The sequence below is a fragment of the Channa argus genome, chromosome 15, assembly GCF_033026475.1.
Source record: "Channa argus isolate prfri chromosome 15, Channa argus male v1.0, whole genome shotgun sequence".
Classification (NCBI taxonomy): Eukaryota; Metazoa; Chordata; class Actinopteri; order Anabantiformes; family Channidae; genus Channa; species Channa argus.
This window is the reverse complement of record NC_090211.1, coordinates 17,471,045-17,490,253: the sequence shown is the minus strand read 5'-3', so window position 1 is coordinate 17,490,253 and position 19,209 is coordinate 17,471,045. Positions and strand designations below refer to the sequence as shown.

Genomic DNA, 19,209 nt, shown 5'->3' with positions numbered 1-19,209 from the left:
AAATATTGTGTCAATCTAGCTATATTCGTACATATTTGCTGATTGTTAAGTGATCTTTTTTAATAGGTCACATCGGGCCCCGGCTCACAGATCCACCGTGTCCCCATTTGCCGAGCGGCAAAATCAGCAGCCGAATCAATATGTGAGTGAGCCTTTACTGCAATCACTGTGGAATGTGCTGACAAAGAAATAAAAATTATACATTCATATAATGTTGACACACATTTGGAGTACTTCTAGACATTAGGACAGGTACGTCAGGTTTACTTAAACCATTGTGTAGTAATCCTGTAAAGCTGTTGACCTAACCCTACAAACCTCTAATAGAGTTTGTCAACTCTGCATGGGATTAAGTCTGTATGTGTGTGTGTTCCTGACTGTGTGTGCTTCTCTGAAATACTGTGCTATAGAGCCGTTTGCGATTTGTCCTCTGGCTTTTGCCTGGATGAGCGGTAGTGTACTTCTTCTTACAGATGGATCAATAATATCAGTCAAGTTCTCACTTGTAGCGTAGACTCGTCCAGTGTATTTTCATTGCTCGCTGGGAAAGATGTCCAAGAAACAAAAGTAAGTAAGCTGTAAGCTGCCTCATAAACTAAGTGGTGTGTTTACTTATATACAGATACAAGCAGAAGCTATATGACGTTTGTTTATTTAACATTTACCTGGTACATGTACTGTACTGTACTGTACTGGCACCATGAACTTGACTTTAGCACTTGATTTGAATTGGGCTGAATCTTTGCTTCTTTGTAACACCCAGCACCATAAGGTATCATTGTTGCTTTCTGAAAGTACCATTAGCAACACTAACTTGTACTAACATCCATTTGCTGTTCACATGCTGTCTAACAAATATACATAGTAGACATGTATGATGACCTGTCTTAATCTTACCTGTAGCAGGTGGCATGACACCCTGGTAAACTGTAAGCCCAGCAAACCTGCACAGAAGAAAGATGGGAAGGTAAGACCCCAAGCTCATCTTCAAATCAATAAACTCTGCTCAGGTAATTTAGCTACACTTTCACTACCACCATTCATTTCTGTTTGTATAGTTTTACATTCACCTAATTGTTAATTTATGGATATATACACTATAAAAACATTTGAAAACAGCATTTTCCCGCAGTAACAGGGCTGCTGCTCCGCTGTGATAGAAAACCTGCTGTGAAAATCAAGCCTGTGATGGCTAAATAACACAGTAACTCTCCCAGTTTATGATTCTTAGAACACTATTTGTTTGGCTTAACAGTTCCTTTATAATTTGGGGCCACTGACCCGTACTCTTCAACAAGCTTACCACAAACAAAACAGAGCAGGTTTATAGCATATTTTGGTGGCTGTTGTTTCGTTTTGTGTTCTCCTGGGTTTGCACAGCAGTGAAAGACAAATTTCTCAGTTTGATTTGTTTTGAAGTGTTTTGGGAAACGTCCTTGCTGATCTGTGCCTGACCGTTTTAACAACTTCCCTCTGCCCACAGCGATTAGGCTGAGATTAATTGTGCTTTTGAAAATGTTTCTTCATTATTTTTTAATTCATTTGTTAGCAGGTTATGTTGGACACAATCTGGGTGCATATTCTTGCTTGGCGGGCATGCACATAGTTCGATTTATGTAGACTTTAATGGCTGAAGAAGTCAGTGCAGTTAAAATCTGCACAAGTCGCTTCGTCAGGACTCTTTGAACCTCTTATAATTGATTTCTGAGTCATGTGGTCCGGCCACAGATTGATAGCCTCTGCAGTTAGGGAGGTTGCTTCCACTGAGACTGGAATAGACTGCCTGTGTCCGATGGCTCTCCAGAGCTCAAGTGTGATTAAGTTTAATGTGTGAGTTTGTGTGTGACAGTGTCTGTCAGATGGTACTTAAGCAAATTAAGAGCTCTTGGGGATTAATGGTGCTCGTCTCTGGTGATTGGATTTTATGCCTGAAAGAATCCATGTTGGGCAAGAGTGAGCAGGAGGTGTGACGTTTGATATTTAAATCTTATCAAATAAAAAAACTTACAGAGCTTTCTGTCTTTAGGTACTTGGATAAATTAATCGACAAACTGTTCAATATGCATATCCCTCTGTTTGTTTCCATCCCAAAGGATCAAGCAGCTTCAGCAGTGCCTGCATCTAGTGGAGCTAAACAAACTGGCAGCACGACTAAACCCAGGGTTAACAGCCTCAGCGGTAGAGGTGGCGACTTGACATGTGGTGGCAGTAAAGTTGGTGGCAGTTTGAAAAGGGACAGCCTCACCTACCAACACAGCTTCGGTCAACAGGGCACCAGACAAGCATCTCGTCCAGCCAGATCTGCTCTCCGCCTCTGCAGCAGCCGGAGCTTCTCTTCCCTGCATACACCCTCTCTTGCTGCCGTTCCTTTTATGAGAAGCAGTCGCTCTCTCAGCAGACTCGACCAAAGATCCACTGGAGATGGTGATTTTATGTCACGTCCTACAGTATATGCTTTTGATGAATCTAAAAATGTTCTTTTTTGTATGCTGTCATTGGTTTTGCCAACAGAAGAGTTGTTAAATTAATTAATTAGATTTATTAATTACTATTTATATACCATCCTGTGTCTTCACTGATGTCACTGAAACAGATCATGCAAGTTCTCAACTAAAAGGACAATCCACAGAAGAGAAAGTTCTGGCATCCTTGGAGGAACAAATAAGGTGCGTTGTCATTTTTAAGAAAGTTTTCATTTCACAGTTGCTTTATGTCTTGCTGTTATTTGAAACAAATGATAGATAGCAGCAACCTGCAGTCAGTATTAACGGGTTTTGTCCATTTATGTTTTTGGCATTAAGGGATGACAAAGACCAGTGTGGCGGTGACAGCAATGCTGGGAAAATGAAAACAGGAAGCTCCTCTGAGTCTTCGTTCTCCTTGATTTCCACCACTGCATGTAATCCTCACTGCGCAGTAAAAAAACAGGTATTTGTGTTTTAATGCTTATATGTACTGCAGTGCTTTAATTGAAATGCAGAAAGCTCCACAGACTCAGTACAGTCTACGGTCTGTGTGCACCATGCTGTCCTGTTTTTAAGAGGACCCCCACGAAGAAGACACTGCTGTTCCTCCTCTGAGATCACTGCAACCTTCTTTTGACAGTGCTTTTGCTGATCTGAGTCTTATGATGAGATGAAGTTGCATCCGGTGAACAAAGCTTGATGCACTGATCGTCGGATGGTGTGGTCACTTGTGGTCTGCCTGCTTGTTCTTTGGTTAAAACGGATCCAGTTTTAAGAAAATAACCAAAACATGTTAGTAGTTCTGTGCACTACCCCCTACAACTCTTTAGTCCAACTATACTTTGCTGCTGAGAAATCCCCTCTTCATTTAGAATAAAAATGCCAATACTAACCCCATCTCTAACTTCTGATGCGTCTTTGGTCTGATGTTTTTAGATTATTGTTAAATGTCCATAAATAATTGGATGCATTAGCATCATCCTACTTGTTTCCAGGGAACGGGTTCAGTCTATCAGGAGGTTTTACATGGTCAGCGGGATGTTTAACTCCTTGCAGGGTGTCAGATGTTTATTTATGGCACTATTATATCCTTTGATTCAAATCAGACAGCCCTCTGTTTTGCCAGAATTATCAGCATTATTACCAGCTGGACTCTTAAAAGTATCTCTTAAAAGTGCTCTTAAACCAAATTCATACATTTATTTTTTGCATTACTTTATTTAAAAATCACAACTTTAAGAAATAAATTGCTATCCTTTCTTCTCAGGTAATTTCTTTCAGAAAAGACAATTTGCACAAAAAGCCCCCCCCCCCCCAAAAAATCTCTTTTCTGTGCTAGGAACGAACTCTTCCTGATGTTTCTCGGTCGTCCCTGCCTTTCTACCGCCGGCTCCAATCTCTCAAGTGCAGAAACGTTGAGGCCTCTGTTATTGTGAGTCTGATCATGACACACTGTCTCAAAGTGTGGGCTTTTCTTACTTGCTATTGCAAATAAGAAGCTTTGCTCTATCACTATATCTGCATACTGTAGTATTTTCATTGTCAACGTGTATATAAACAAACAAATCAAATTCAGATAGGGAATCATGAAGTTTATTAGTATTGGAACAGATTTTGTGGATTAGACCTTTTTTTATATGGGAAGTGGGAGCCATTTCTTTAACAAATAAACAAATTACTTCTTCTTCAGCCGGACGTACTCAGCTTTTATAAAGGATGGCTGATGCAGCAGGATGCATCTGGACAGGTGAACTGGACAATTCACTGTCACTTAAAAACTGAGGAGTGCATTGTCTTGTTCTGCACTGACTGTGAATATGTCTTCTGTAGTGGCAGAAACACTGGTTTGTCCTGACCGACCAAATCCTGGGGTTCTACAAAGATCCAGTAGCTGAGGAGGTGCGCTCGCATATTTTACTCTAAAGGATAAATACACAGAAATTTACTTGACATTCACTGAGTACACTGAAACAGGTACAAACACATCATCTCAAAACATCACAGCATAACATCTCAAACCCACTACTACTGACAATGACATTACTACTCATCATTAACTGTGAGCGAATGTCCAAATTCAGGTTTCTGATACATATATTATTACTTTTCCTTTAAGCTGTCTTGTTCCTGATTGTTCATTCAGGCATCTAATGTGGATGGTGTGATAAACCTGACCACATGTTTTGACATCACAGACTACCCGACTCAGAAGAACTGTGGATTTCAAATCCATGTGAGTTGCTCAAACACTTTTAAATCGTGCATGAATGGTGCCTATAATTTCACATGGTTGCTGTGATTTTACATTAGGTCTAACATAAAATCACTCAGCTTCTTTACAGGCACATATAGGATAACTAGCATGTGGTGGCCTGACCAGTCAGAGTCCAGAGTGAGATTGAAGTCATTACTGTGCTCATTTTAGATTTTCTACTACAAGTTTCTAAGTGTGCATTTTCCTTTGTGGTAGTGTTAAAGAACACGGTTGGACAATGAGAAATGAGAAAGGACACAAACGAGTAGAAAGACCTTCCACCTATTTCGTTCTGGTCATTTGAGGTCATTTGGTGGTAATTTTACATTTGTGTTGGGAATATTTGTGTCTATTTTTGATCTTTTTGTGTCATTTTAGATAGCTTCACATTGTTTTTTTTAACAATTTTCTGTCTCTTAACTGAGCTCATTCAAACACACGTGTAGCCTTAGAAGCTCTGGCCCGTGGGACGCCCAACCCTTCTGTGCCCAGTAGACCTAATCCATCAATGGGGATTAATTTAGTGTCTCTGCACTGAGGCTGTAACAACATAGAAAAGACTGATTTTGGTTTCTGTTACTGATTGTTATGCTTTAGTCTTAAATTTCTGTTCACATTGAGGAATTACCAAAGATTCTTCATGTGGCATCTCTGGAATTCTATTGTCTTCGTGGGCTCTTTTTTGTGTCTTTTTTTACCTGGTGTCACAGCCTGCACAGCCTTCTTCTTTTTCTTTTTCTTCTTCTTCTTCGAAGAATGTAAGTGTGATACTTTGGGCAATGTTCTGCTAGGAAACCTCGAGTCCTGCCATTCATGTCACTTTGAGATGTACCAGCTACCGAAACGTTGCTGACTAAGTATAACCCTTCATAAAAACGGTGTTAGTAGCTCCAGAAGGCTGTTGCATTTTATCCTGTCCTCCATCAGTTCATCAGCTGTCTAAACTGACCAAAAACGATTTTCCTAGATACTGCAGGAGATGGTTATCCTGGCTTTATAAATAAAGTTGGCTTGGCTTGGCTTGGTCACGTTGGAAGAAAAAGGTTCTGCATTAAAATGGTTCTCTTCAAAGGTGACCGATTTTTAACTTGCTCTATACATTAAATGCTTTTAAGCTTCCTTCTGACTTCACTATATCAAAATGTTTGTATGCTTTTAGCTGAAAAACTCTTTTTTTTTGTTCATTTTTAGAAGTTCAGATGATGTCATGTGGGGGAGCTCTGGAAAATGATTACAAACTCCATAGATTGAGCAACAAGATAACATAATCTGAACTGAAGGTTCCACCAAAAGTTGTCATCTGCAGGCATTTTTCAGCTAGGACAATATGTCATCATTTTCTTTTGTTATGTATAGTATCTATTAAAGGTTTCTCTTGGGATAAATTGTATTTTTTTTATACATGCTCTTGGAAATTACTTGTAAAAATAGTTTCATTTTTGACTGGAACAAGGTGAAGAGACCTTATCGCACCTGTTTATGCCTCCTGACACTGACTCACAGTATGTTTTAGAATTGATTTTGAGATTCTACGTTTCACAAGTCCTTCATAGCAGTTAGATTTCCAAAAGGATCTGATAATGATCTGTGTCTGCATTTTATTACGTTGTCATTGTTTTATGTAGTCAAAATTGGGTTATTTATAATTTTATTTGACTTTGCTGTGTTAATTTAATGTTTCTTTCTTTAAGTTCAGTTAAGTGCTCCATGATTAAAAATAATAGTAATTTTTGTTTTTAAAACAGGAGCCATCTCAATGGAGACACCTAATTCGATGGTACCCTGACTGCTTTCCAAAAACCTTCGGCATATGTTGTGTCTTTTGCCCTTTTTTGAAGTTGATTTATTTGTTTTCAAAGATGAGATTCTTAAATAAGAAATGCTGTTTAATTGATTGTGCCCTTGCCATTGCTTCATATGGAAAATTCTGAGTTGTTGTATGAGATATCATCTTTTCATCATTTAATCTGGTTTGATTTTGGATTACACTGCAGTCACCTGATACAAAACCACCAATTTTTATTATTCTTACTACTGATCCTTAATTTGTTTCACTGCTCAGCACACATCCAAACTGTCTTTACAACAACCTATTTTTAAAAAATGGATTCACAAGATTAATTTTCCAATGAACAAGTATCTGATCAATTCTATCAATTCCAAATGAGAACACACAGTATAATTATGAATATTAATTTAAAACCATTTATTGGCAGCGGGAGTCAAGCTTATTTAATTTATTTAGGTTTACATTGTGGTAATCCAACATGCCGATTCCCTTAAACACTACCATAAACTACCAGATCAACTATCTTTCATTATAAGGTTTTATCATGAATAATATTTCCATTTTCATAGACGAGACATGGTGTGTACACTCTTTGTGCGATGACCTCTGGGATGAAGCGCAACTGGGTCCAAGCAGTGTTAAAAAATGTGAGGCCTAGTCTCACACCTGACCTCACCAGGTAAACACAGTTGTTTTATTTAAGTGCTGCATAATTGTTTGTCAGATTCGTCACAAAGTCTATTGTGTATTGTTCACAGCTCACTTTCAGAGGACAACCCTCAACAGAATTCACCGGAACCAGATAAGAAATCAGAGGAAGTCTTATCAGAGGCTGAAAATCCCAACAGTTTTTTGATCACTGGTGAGTGGGCAGAGGATTCACATCAGCGTCAGAAAAAACAAGAAACCAAACTGCATCCAGAAAGAGAGCAGAGATCTGCTGATGGAAGCTGTGCATTGCCTCTCCTCCCTGTCTCACCCTCTGCCTCCTCTGCTGTGTCTCCCATCAATCCTCCACACCAAGTGGAGGAGGATGAAGGGGCTTCCTGTCATCAGTGTCCACTTCTTGCTGTTGCAACCACACAAACTGGTGAGTCATTAAACAAACTTGGGCAAATAGGAAAAAGCTTTTTAGTAATTGCTTTTATATTTAACTAGATTCCTTTTTTGTAGGCCTGTATTTTGTTTTTCTTTTATAGAAATATATTTATACTTGTATAGAGTAGTATAATCAGCATGGTTAATATAATTGTGGATATAATCCTTACTTAAATCCTCAAAGATTAGCATTTTGAATTAAATGCTTAAATCTTAAAATTTTGCTCGTTTTGCACATCCCGTTGTATTTATTTCTATGCATGGCCTTTGTGCACTAGATGTGACAGATGCATCATCATGTGCTAAAGATACTGGAAGTGACAGCTATGTTAAAACCACATCACAAAGTGAGGAGCAACAAGTATCAATAAACACCACCTGTGAAGACACAAAAAACAAGGGAACATTGCTGGGTGAGCAGCAAACTGTGCAGCTTGTCAGAGAGGTGAGGTTATGTCTGTGTGTAGGCAATTTCACTATAAAGACAGCTAGATCAAGAAAAATACAAAGCATGGTCACCTAAAAGTATAAAAATGTAAATTAATGCTTGGAGTAACAGTTTGTTCACTTTTTCTCCACAGCTGGAACAAACACAGAAGGAACTGTCTCGACTCCAGCAGTTAAACAGGAATCTGCAGGATGAACTACAACAGGAGAGAGAAATCCATGTAAGTGAAACGGTTTGCCTACATGCATCACATAAAAGACACTTAAAATAAGGATATTTATTAATTTCAGTGTTGCTACTTGGTTTAAAGGAGATGCACATATGCCCCTCACAATCATGTTACAGACACATTGTCCTACTATAACAATACCTGAAAACTAAAGGTTTTTCTATTTAATAGATAATAAAATAATTTATTATTTATTTAATAGCAGAAACTGTGACTTATACCATGCAAAACACACTTTGTTAAATCTCATATTTTTCCTGTAGAAAGGTCTGTACTCAAACTCCAGCTCATCACCAGAGAAGGCTTTAGCTATACAGCGGCTGCAGAAGATAAACCGTGACCTCCGCATGGAGCTGGAGGCACAGAGGATGAGCCAGGAGGAAGCCAGAGAAGCTGAACTACGGCGGCGAGTCGATCTCTTAGCTCAGCAAGCACAGTTACTGGTCACAGGTGATGCGACAGCACTTGCACAAGCTCATTTAGAGCAGGATCGCCTGCGGTTTCATGAACAGCAGGTGGATTGGGAGAATTGTGTTGCCTCCCTGAAGTCCCAGCTCAGCATCAGTGAGGAGCAGAGGAGAGAGGCAGAGTCGCGCCTGACACAGCTGCAGCAGGAGTTGCAGGGTTATCACAATCTCCAGCAGGAGGCTGAACGCTTGCAGAAACACCTCCAGGAGTTGACAACCCAACTTTGTGCCAATGAGGAAGCACAGGCTCAAAAAGAGGCTCGCCTTCAGAAGCACCTCATGCTCCTTCAAGCAAGTCAAGACAGAGAACGGAGGAGCTTGACTGCCAACCTGGCGAAGGCTGAGCAACATTCACGAGAGCTTCAGGAGAGACTGGACAGGACTGAGCAGCAGGTGGAAAGCTTGAATAAAACTCAAAGTTTGACGAGAGAAATTGAAGAGGCTCAGAAGCAGCTTCAAGAGGAGCTGGCATGTATGGTGTCTGCGGTACAGAAACTTCAAGAAGAAAGAGAGCAGCTTGACCGACGCTGTCAAGAGCTACAGAACCAGTTAAATGAGGCAGATGGGGAGGTGAGCAGGCTGCAGGGCCGCTTGAAAACAGAAGAGACACATTACTATAATCTTGAACACTCATATGAGAGAGTGTGTGAGGAACTGCAGCTTGCAATGGGGAAGGTCCAGCAAAGGGAGTCTGAAACACAGGATATACGAGAAGGCTACGAGAAACTCCTCGACAGGAAGGAGCAAGAGCTGAGTGAAGTTTTGTTGAAGATGGAAGTCTTAGGCAATAGCCTAGAGGAGACAGAAGTAAAGCTGAACGAGATTTTAAAAGTGTGCACCTGTGCCTCTCCTCAGCTGAAGGATGAGTCCTCAGAGCCACAAACAACTGAGCCTCATGACAGGAGATCAGTGGCAACAGACACTGACCAACTATCTAACAACTCAAATAGTTTAAATGTTGTTCAGGACAGCAACTGTGAATATGCAAGAGGTCGGTCTCGTTCAATTGATCCGTCATACCAGTTCAATGTCCCTGCAGGAGATGACCCAGAAAGGTTTGTGTCAGTGATCCAGTTCCTTGAAACCAAGCTTTATGTGACTGAGGAGAAGTTAAAGGACCTCACACAAAGACTGGAAGAACACCAGGGTCACATCAGCTGCCAGGACCCCCACCTCTGCTCCCAGCTCACTCAGAGCCGAGCCACCGCCCAGCACCTCAGTCTACTGCTTCACAGTAAGGCCAAGCAGAGCCAACGCTTTGCTCAGGAGACTGAGAACTGCTGCAGGATGTTGGCTGGCAGGTTTCAGGTTGCTCTGAACATCGTGCAAGCCTGCAGAGAGAGGCTGCAAGGCAGTCCGATTAATGCTACAAGCCTCGAAAAGCAACTAGCCACTGTGGCTGCCTGCCTTCAACAAGGAGGAAAAGATGCGGAGAAGCTGCAGCATGATTCCTACAATTCAAGCAGAGGAGAAAGCAAAATTCTCAATAGTGAGATATTAGCAGGAGCTGTGAGCAACTGTACCCTCACTAACACATCATCCTCAGGGGATGAGACAGAAAGTGTTGGGTTGTGTTTAATGAGGGAATTATTTGTGGTAGACAAAATGGTGTCTGTCCTGCAGAGCCAACAGGGACAACTGTCCCTGGTATCAAGACAGGATCAGGGGGGTATGGCACAAAGTTACAAAGGCTTAATCTCCCAAAGACTAGCCTTAAAAACAGAAAGAAGGACTCACACTGGCTGGCTAGAATGTGACAATCATGAGAATTTAGAAAGGGGCTTCAGCAGAGTCTTTGTTGAAGCTGAGCTTGTTTATGCTGCCATAAAGTTACTGAAGAAACATGAGAGTGTGACTCAGGTAAATGATGAAGAAGTGGAGCATCAAACAAAAGGTTTGGCAGATGTCAGTCCCCCAGAGTTAGCACCTTATGATGAACAAGTGCAGGAAGAGGACAGAAGCACAGAAGAAGCTGCAAAACCAGCTGAAAAGGACCATTGTGATGACAAAAAGGTAGAAGAAGAGAAAGAACCAGACTGCTTAGAAAGACTTACATCCCAGTTGCAAAGAAGGGCAATATTCTTGCGCCAGCTGTGTCAGGATGTCAGTGAGTGTAGTATGGACTGGGATGGTGGAAATGGTTGTGCAGAAGACCTGAAGTGGATGCAGGAGCATGCAAAGTTGATTTATTTGTCAGAGAGGCTGTACATGGATTTAGAGCAGGAATTGCAGCAAAATGAGGTGTTGCAGAAAAAACTGCAAACTTTGGAGAAAGAGAAGGATATCTCATTACTGAATGTACAAGAGGCTTTTAATAACACCATATGTCAGCTTCAGGAGGAAAACAGCTCGCTGAGAGAAGAGCTAGCGCATGCAGAACAAAAGATAATGTCAGTAGAGACCGGAAACCGAAGACTTCTAGAAGATATTCAGAAAATTGAGGATTATCATGAGGAGCGGGTGCAAAAACTGGAAACAGAGTTTCAAGAGAAGATTAAGGAACTGCAGCATATCCATGAAGAGGAGATGAAGCACTTGCATGGTTACTACACCAAGTCTTGTGAGAGAGAGAGACAGAAAGAATCCTGCACAGAGGGGCGTCCTTACTCTGAAAGTACCTCCTCCACCTCCACACCGGAGGAGACTGTGATGGAGAGAAAAACAAAAGAGGAGCTTGGAAAACCATTTGGGGAAAGTGCTGCAGCAGAAGTGAGAGAGACTCACGAGAAGGGTTCTGAAAAACTTCAGGTAACAAAAACTGTTTCTGTGTCAGATACTTGTTCTTTTGATTCTGACACTGGAGTATTCGGAAATAGAACCACTATGAAACATTTTAATTTAAAAAAACAATATCTGAATGTCAATATAGACGTCTAGTGATGGAGGATTCACTGCTATGGAGGACGTCCACAGCAGGCTGATAGATCTGCAGCAGCACCATCAGATGGAGGTAGCTGCACTTGTGAAGGAGAAAGACCAGTTGCTGCAGGAAGAGACAGCTGCCACAATGGCAGGTAAAGGCTTTTCAGTGTAAAACCACACAAAATAAAATCGCTAAATGCCAAATAAGTCAATGCAAACTAGAATTCAAACTTTACTGTGTTTATGTTTTATGTTGCAGACATTTTTTTACGGTGTTTAAACTGACTGATGATCAGTAGGAACTAGTTTAGCTATGGGAACCAATCAGTTGTCATGTGATGTCTTTTAACAGCCATTGTAGCGATGAGGAGAGCCCATAAACAGGAGCTGGAGAAATGTCGACAGACCCAGCACATCAGGGAGAATGCTGACATTAAGGAGCTGCACACTGAATATGAGTGAGTGTCTCATGCTTTGTCTTTTTTCTTGCACTAAACTACTGTAGAATCACTGCAGGGGTTATAGAACAGGTGTGTAAGATCAAATTCTCGATAAGAGTGACCCCAGGTCGAATTCTGGAAATAAACTATGCTGTGCACAAGTTATTAGGAAATGCCTCCTTTCTCATATAATAATTCTGTTCACTTTTTTTGACTCAAGTCTTTATTGGCAAATGAATTGCTTTAAGAGTTTATTTCAAACATAAACTGTCCTTGAAATAGCCTGTTTATCTATTTCTGGTCCAATCAGTGATTTCAGTCTCCATTCTAATGTTGATGCTATGTTACGACTGGAAAGTCCATTTTCCCCTTTGGCCTATTTGAACTGAATATCTGACGCTCTGCTCACTACACCCTGTATATACTTTTTCTCTGTTTTGCCCATTACAGGAAGGAGATCCAGTTATTGCACAAGGAGCTCGAGTCTTTGTCGGTTCAGCACACTCAGAAGTGTCTGGAAAACTCTAAACTGAGCCAAGAGCTGCAGGGTGAGAGGAAAGTATTGTTGCAGTATCAACAAGACAACCGGGAGCTGAAAATGAAGCAGGTATAAACACTTTTCAGAATATTCAGTTTGAGCTCACCTATCTACATCCAGGTAGCACAATCAGTATGTGTATGTATTTTTAATGTCATTTATAGAATTGATCAGTTTATCATTTTATCTCCTCCCTGCGTCTCCTCCCATCTTTTACAATACAGGCAGATGAAATGGCTCAGCTTCACTATTCATTAAATGGGCAACAGTCACACATGGCTCCACATATTAATGACTTCTATGAGATGGAGGTAAGTGTCTGAAAATGCATTCGTCCCACACCGTGACCTAAACGTAAGTTGTGATCATTTCTGGGTGTTTAATTGCTAACATGAGTTTTATATAGTTTTTGATTTCGAGTTGTGTATGTTTGTTCATTTTACAAATAGTTTATCTTCAAGTAAACCAATTAAAGTAATGTACAGTATATTTACTGAAGAGGCAGAAAAATGTTGCATTTAATAGTGCTGGACAAATGTTTGTACTCCTATCTCCCATCTCTCCTTTATTGCGGACAACAAATGAATTACTGAAGAGCCATAATCTGTACTTTATCGTGTTGTGCTAATGAGAAGCTTTGTTTGTCATGTTACAGGTGACTCTGCGAGCGAGGGAGGCAGAAATGCAGTTTCTCAGACAGGAAGCTCGCTCTCTCAGAGAGGAGTTGAAGATTGCTCGAATGGTACTGAAATTTCCTTAACATCTGGCAATATTATTGCAATAAAAGCGAATACTGCAGTTTTAGAATTATCAAAAAATACTTCAGTTCCAGCTCCAGGTTGATGAATGAGCGTACGGCCGTGCACGTGATTATTGTCTGATGACATTAGAATCTTTCACATTCAAAAGATGAATCGTTTTGTATTTACAGAACTGAACAGATAGTTAGTGAAACAAAAACCAAGTTGTGGTAATTTGTGTCATCTCCTTTACTTAATAATTACACAAAGTTTGAGAAATATTAAAACAATGTGCACTGGATGTAAATGTTTTACTACTGTACCCTGATTAATAATATTACATATTTCTGGGAAATAATCTTTCTGTGTGTCATAGGATAAAATATACGCTCAGAACAAGCTGAAGTATCTTTATAGGAACAGCCAGGAGGAACTCAATCATCGTGTCAACACAACTGGGGATTTAAAATTCGCCACATGGTCTTCAAGTAGGGATACGTCAGGACAGCACTTTAGTGAGACACTTTTTTTCTTCATCTACATCATTTCTGATTGTTACTGGAGTAAACGTAAGACAAAATGTAAAGACACAAGTACAAATATTCTTTAAAACTGTACTGAAGTACGCCATTTGGGTAAATGTATTTAGTCAACACTATACTAGTCAAATACTGCTGCCAATTTATAAATGACTAATGTCTGTTCTGACCAAATTAAATATGTGTTTAGATCCAAGGAAAAGGACTCATTTGCTTTTTGCAGAGAGTGATGAGAGGATTAATACTGCCCTCGTGTCTGTAAATATGAAGCTACAGTCAGCAGCTCAGTAGGGCAGCTTTGCCTAAAAACTGGAAACAGCAAGAGAAAGGCTTAACAAAATCCACTTGCAATACCAGGACATTGTATCAATCTCTTCATCCCGCTCAAGCTAAGACAGCAAGTGAGCACAAAACTATCCCTTTTAATTACCTGCTTTTCTGTCTTTCCTCAGAGGACACGGCAACAAACACAAATAATGGCGCTTTGCTGAAGAAAGCAGAAAAATCCTCCCTGTTGTGTAAGATCAGAGGAGTGAGGTCAAAGGTAAAATATGCCACTGCATGATAAGGACTTATGGACACTTTACAGATCTGCTGGGTATATTGGAAAGCATAAAACGTATCATTTCGACATACTTGTTAGGTTTAATATGAAAGTAATACAACACCCAAGTGATGCAGATTGTAAGAAGCACAAGTGAAGCACAACTTATCTTCATAGGTGGAGAGTTTTAGCACTTTAGCTGTGGCAAAGCTCTTTCAGAAAGTCCAATGCTATCAGTTAATAAATGCTCAATATTTATTTTAACACTTTTGTTGTTGTTTGTTTGTTTGCAGAGTTTGAAAGAGGGCCTGTCTATCCAGGAAAGAATGAAGTTGTTTGATTCATTCTGATCCAAAGATGTTTCACGTTCTGTTAGGTGCAGTGTTTGTGTCACTCTGTGTGTAACATTTTTTTTTTGTCACCCAATCTGTGTTTTATTTTGTACTGAATTATTATTTTGTGCTTTGAAAAATGGCAGTCAGGTGAAGATTTTCTGCGTGTGTGAGATGTGAGACTTATAGAAACAGCAGAATACCACTAGAGGGAACATTTTTTTCTTCCCCGGTAGATTAATTTTTAAATATCTCACATATTAAAGAATAATCACACCAAAGGGATCTCTATATGTTGGTTTACAGCTCAGTTCTTTGCACACTGTAATATAGACAAACTTTCTGTTGTGTCATTAAAATGTAATTGTGTTGTCATAGAAACTGTTGTTTACACATTGTACCACTAGGTGTAGCATAATACAGCTTTAGTCTCGTAGCAAAGACAAGACTTTGAAACAGAGGTGCATCTGTTCCTAATCCTTAAACTCTGTTCTGCAATGGCTAAAAAAGACTGGAATTTCATTGTCGCTGTTATAATTAGCACAAACAGTAGCTGGAAAACTGGAAGACTAAATTTAGATGGTTGATTTACTTTGTTTTTTGTTGTAAAATAATGCACCCAAAACGACATAAAATAAAGGGATTACATCCTAACCCTCTATAATGTTTATTCAGCCAGCATTCAGATTTTATTTTACATTTTAATTTGACTGTTGTGTTTTTGGAAAACATTCAAATGCAAAAGTGACACTTTGTGCTTTTCACAGAGTAAAATTAAACGTGCAAACAGTTTAGGACAAAGACCTGGTGCAGCTCAGAGAACATTATGGGATGATAGTGTAGCCAACTAGGCAGAAACACAACAGAATGTGAGGCCTAGACCGTCACCAAACAGACTGAATTAAAGCTTCCCACTATGAAGCTCTGCTTTAATCATCATGTTTGTGAGATAGTCTGGATTCTAACATTAAATTAAGCGGCTAGAAATACAAAGTAGAGCTACAAAATCAAGTGATAACAAACTTCAAACTACCACCGGTGACAAATACTTCATACACCTGTCGTACAGAGGAGACGAGTGGAACAGCTCAGATGTTATCCATTACTGGGATCTCTGCACCCTACATTTTCTGAGTAAAAACGTGGCTTTCCACTTGAGCCAGATAAATTAATTTTCATCCAATGTCAAAACATAACATAAACTTGAAATGAGCCTCTAAAGTTTATACAATATAATTTCAAAGTTTCACTGATGGAAATCAAGATTTGAATAGGTGTAAGGGTTGATTCTTTCCAGTTCTTAGCTGTGCTGATTCAGATGTTTTTATCTTCTGTGAAGAAAACTGTAGCATGTAATCAAATGCTCTGGAAGAAAAGTCCAAAGTCCAAACTGTTGGGCTAGAACTGAAACAATTGATTGTCAAAAAATGTATCTATAACCAGTTTGACAATCAAATACTTTTAACTAAAATGAATGCATCTCTGTCTAGACTGATATTCTAATCAGCATTTGTGCCAGATGTTTAATTCAAACTAATTGATTTAAACTTTATTTTATATAGCACCAATTCAGAACATGGTAATCTCAAGACACTGAGATACAGAAATGTAGACAAAACCCAACAAATCCCCCTTGAGGAAATTCCGCTCGATGAAAAGAGTTCCAGCAGAACCAGGCTCGGGCCTGCCATGACCAGTTGAGGTGAGTGGAAAGTGGAAAGAGAAAAGAGCAACAAGAACCAACCAATCATTGGGCAGGTTGGAAGGGACAGTAGCCGATGTTGGAAAACACACAGCTCCAAAGCTGAGGACACTTGCAGAAAGGTACAGAGAGAGGGAGACAGAGGGGGAGTAGGACCACTACAGGAGAAACCAGTAGTAGGGATAGACGGAAAGTGCAGTTGGGATGACGCTAAACTTTGACTTCAAAATCTTTCCTTTTCTTTTCAGGTCCATTTAATTATTTTCTGCATTTGTGTAGATATAAATAGCCTGATAATAAGAAAGTTGGCTGATTATTCTATCAATAATCTGAAAATATTCATTTTCTGCCATCCTCAGTCTAACTGCTTTGCAGGATTTTACTGTTGTTTCTATTATTTCTATTTGTATCTGAGAAATATAAGAAACCCTTTGAACTTCACGATCACCTTTTAATCCGTTTGTAGTACAATTTTGCCATTTACTCAACCAAATAACTATAGTGATTTTCATTGGAAAAATGTAAACTCAGTTGTGTGTATGTGCACCTGCAGGGGTTGCTCTGATTCGAGCTGCCCTACAAATCCTTGCGGGCCTGATGACTGATCAGGGGCTGTTGTACAAACACTAGTACTCAGGTGCACCTGCTCAGGCTGTAAAAATAAGTGGCCCATTTAGTCATGCAAAGATCAATGACTGTAACCAGCACTGTAGCTGCTCTGATCAGTGAACCCAACAATGATGAACACAACCCCATGTTACCCTTCAGCCGTGTTTACACTGCACCACACAACCACAACGCTAATTAGTTTTGCCCTCACAAGTGACACAACTGTTTGTGTTTGCATCTTCAAATTGGTGTGAACAGCAAAGAGTTGTGTTTAATTTGGATCTCAGTTTTACAAAACAAAGTCCAGAGGCGTATAACCTACATGAAACTCCTTTGCTCCAACTCAAACTTGTCAGTGTTTCCATGACAATGGATGATTCGCATGTTGTTCACCTGAGACAAATATAAATTTGGCACCAACCGTCAGTTTGACAACACCACCCTCAGCATGGAGGACGATGAGGCTGTTTGGTGTTTGGGGAGGAACTTTAATGCGGTCAACTCTATGTACTGCAGAAACAAGGAAAGCTTTTAGTTGGAGCAAAAACAGATGTGACACATATTTCAATTGGTTATTAACTTGCTGTTAGTAAGACTGACGATTTTATCAATAACCTAAAATAGTTTTATTCTGTTCATTATTCTACTTGGCTCTAAAGCACAAGATATTCAACTTTTCACCTGGATTATTATGGAGACATAAACACCATGATAAAAAAAAATATCTATGCAGTCATTTCTTGCTAAATTACACTTGAGAGGAATAATACAAAGGTTTTTGATTGACTAAGCATGTCACCTCACAGCTGGAGGGACCTGGATTCAACATCCAGTCCAAGTTGTTTTATAATAACATGGTCTCCCTCTGCTGTTTTACGAGGTGAGAACGCTGTATTATGATGAGGCAGGATGTTGATTAGGTCGATCTGGAACACAGTCCCTAACTGGAGCAGGGCTGTTGGTGAACAGCTCACTCAAACAAGTCCTGTGTCTTGCTTATATGCAGCACTTGTATTTGTTGGGTGGGTGCACAACGCCTCTCTTCCCCACTCACAGGTTGTTTTTGTCGATGTTGGCTGCCAACAGAAGCTCTCTCTACTGTATATCTTGCTTTTGTGTTTGTTCTCTGTTTTCCTTGTGACCACAGCTGAGTTACCAGCATGCAAGCACTTTGGTTTTTGCAGCAAAGTTTCTTCCTCTGCTGTTATTAAAATAACTACACTGAAATTGGTGATTGTGGCTCATAAAACGTGTGATATGGAGTGAACATTTAAACACAGGACCAAAGCAAGCCTCTCCAATCCTTTAGTCACATTTATTAAACTTAAAAGAACGGATGGACGAAGGGAAGAATGGCCAGCTAGTGACCAGGTTATTCATTTTGTCCTTTTTATCACGAGCTTCTAGAAAGTGGCAGATAAGAGCTATAGTATATGTAACATGGCAGATGAATGTAGATTATGACCTGTTTTTATAGACATAAGACATTTGACATGGCTCAGTTTTGGTTTAAAAGCTTAGCGTCGGCGTATGGAAGCACCACATGTTTAAGGTATATGGTTTACAGCTGGGAGACTAGGTGTATCTAGTACTAATGTGTCTTGAAATTTTCCCTTGCCTTATTTTTCCCTTGCCTCTGAAGGTTATGCAGCTAGTAAGACACTGGCTGTCAGCCTATGCGAGTTGGACACCTTGAGGTGTGTGACACACAAAAATATTCATTCATTCATTCAATTTCATTCTGAAATTACACAATTTGGAACACAGCTTAACTATGTTATTATCGAATCATATCATTACTTAATTTATCCTACGTATACATGGCCATATAAACACATAATGTCCTCATTATCTAAAATATAATGTTTTCATTTATAATTTTAAGTGTCTTTATAATGTTTTTATAACATTTTCCAGTAACAAAACACTGCAAACACTTGTCATTTACAAAAATGGCTCTAGACGGTTGAAACCAATAACTAAAGAGGTAAACAAAGTGTTGACTGACTGTGCTTGATGTAGCTTTAGTTCATAGCACAATTACAATTGGAGTACGATCCTGAGTGTCCTGCCAGAGCCACAGGCACACCACAGGTTAATATCTGCCTGAGTCTTGAATAAACAACTTATGCCCCGACCGCTGTCTCCACAGG

At 39.7% G+C, this 19,209-nt stretch overlaps 1 protein-coding gene and 1 long non-coding RNA gene across 2 annotated transcripts; both read left to right on the top strand.

Moving 5' to 3' along the window:
• The first annotated feature begins 2,583 nt into the window (after positions 1 to 2,583).
• Positions 2,584 to 3,897, top strand: LOC137100606 (uncharacterized). Its single transcript, XR_010910941.1, has 3 exons — positions 2,584 to 2,666; positions 2,802 to 2,928; positions 3,805 to 3,897. It is a non-coding gene; the product is annotated as an uncharacterized lncRNA (long non-coding RNA).
• A 715-nt stretch (positions 3,898 to 4,612) lies between these two features.
• Positions 4,613 to 15,360, top strand: LOC137100605 (trichohyalin). The gene is made up of 14 exons (XM_067478477.1): positions 4,613 to 4,698; positions 7,078 to 7,187; positions 7,267 to 7,598; positions 7,885 to 8,051; positions 8,188 to 8,274; positions 8,547 to 11,498; positions 11,620 to 11,764; positions 11,965 to 12,070; positions 12,503 to 12,659; positions 12,815 to 12,901; positions 13,246 to 13,332; positions 13,707 to 13,845; positions 14,322 to 14,413; positions 14,707 to 15,360. The coding sequence occupies exons 2-14, from the start codon at positions 7,108 to 7,110 to the stop codon at positions 14,761 to 14,763; spliced, it is 4,488 nt and encodes a 1,495-aa protein (XP_067334578.1). The 5' UTR covers positions 4,613 to 4,698; positions 7,078 to 7,107; the 3' UTR covers positions 14,764 to 15,360.
• Positions 15,361 to 19,209: the final 3,849 nt, after the last annotated feature.

What these genes read in the sequence shown, in the direction of transcription:
- LOC137100605 (XM_067478477.1), top strand. Translation starts at nt 7,108, where the DNA reads ATGACCTCTGGGATGAAGCGCAACTGGGTCCAAGCAGTGTTAAAAAAT. An exon ending in CTGTGCAGCTTGTCAGAGAG is followed by an intron (nt 8,052 to 8,187) that starts GTGAGGTTATGT and finishes TTTTCTCCACAG; the next exon opens with CTGGAACAAACACAGAAGGA. An exon ending in GGGAGCTGAAAATGAAGCAG is followed by an intron (nt 12,660 to 12,814) that starts GTATAAACACTT and finishes TTTACAATACAG; the next exon opens with GCAGATGAAATGGCTCAGCT.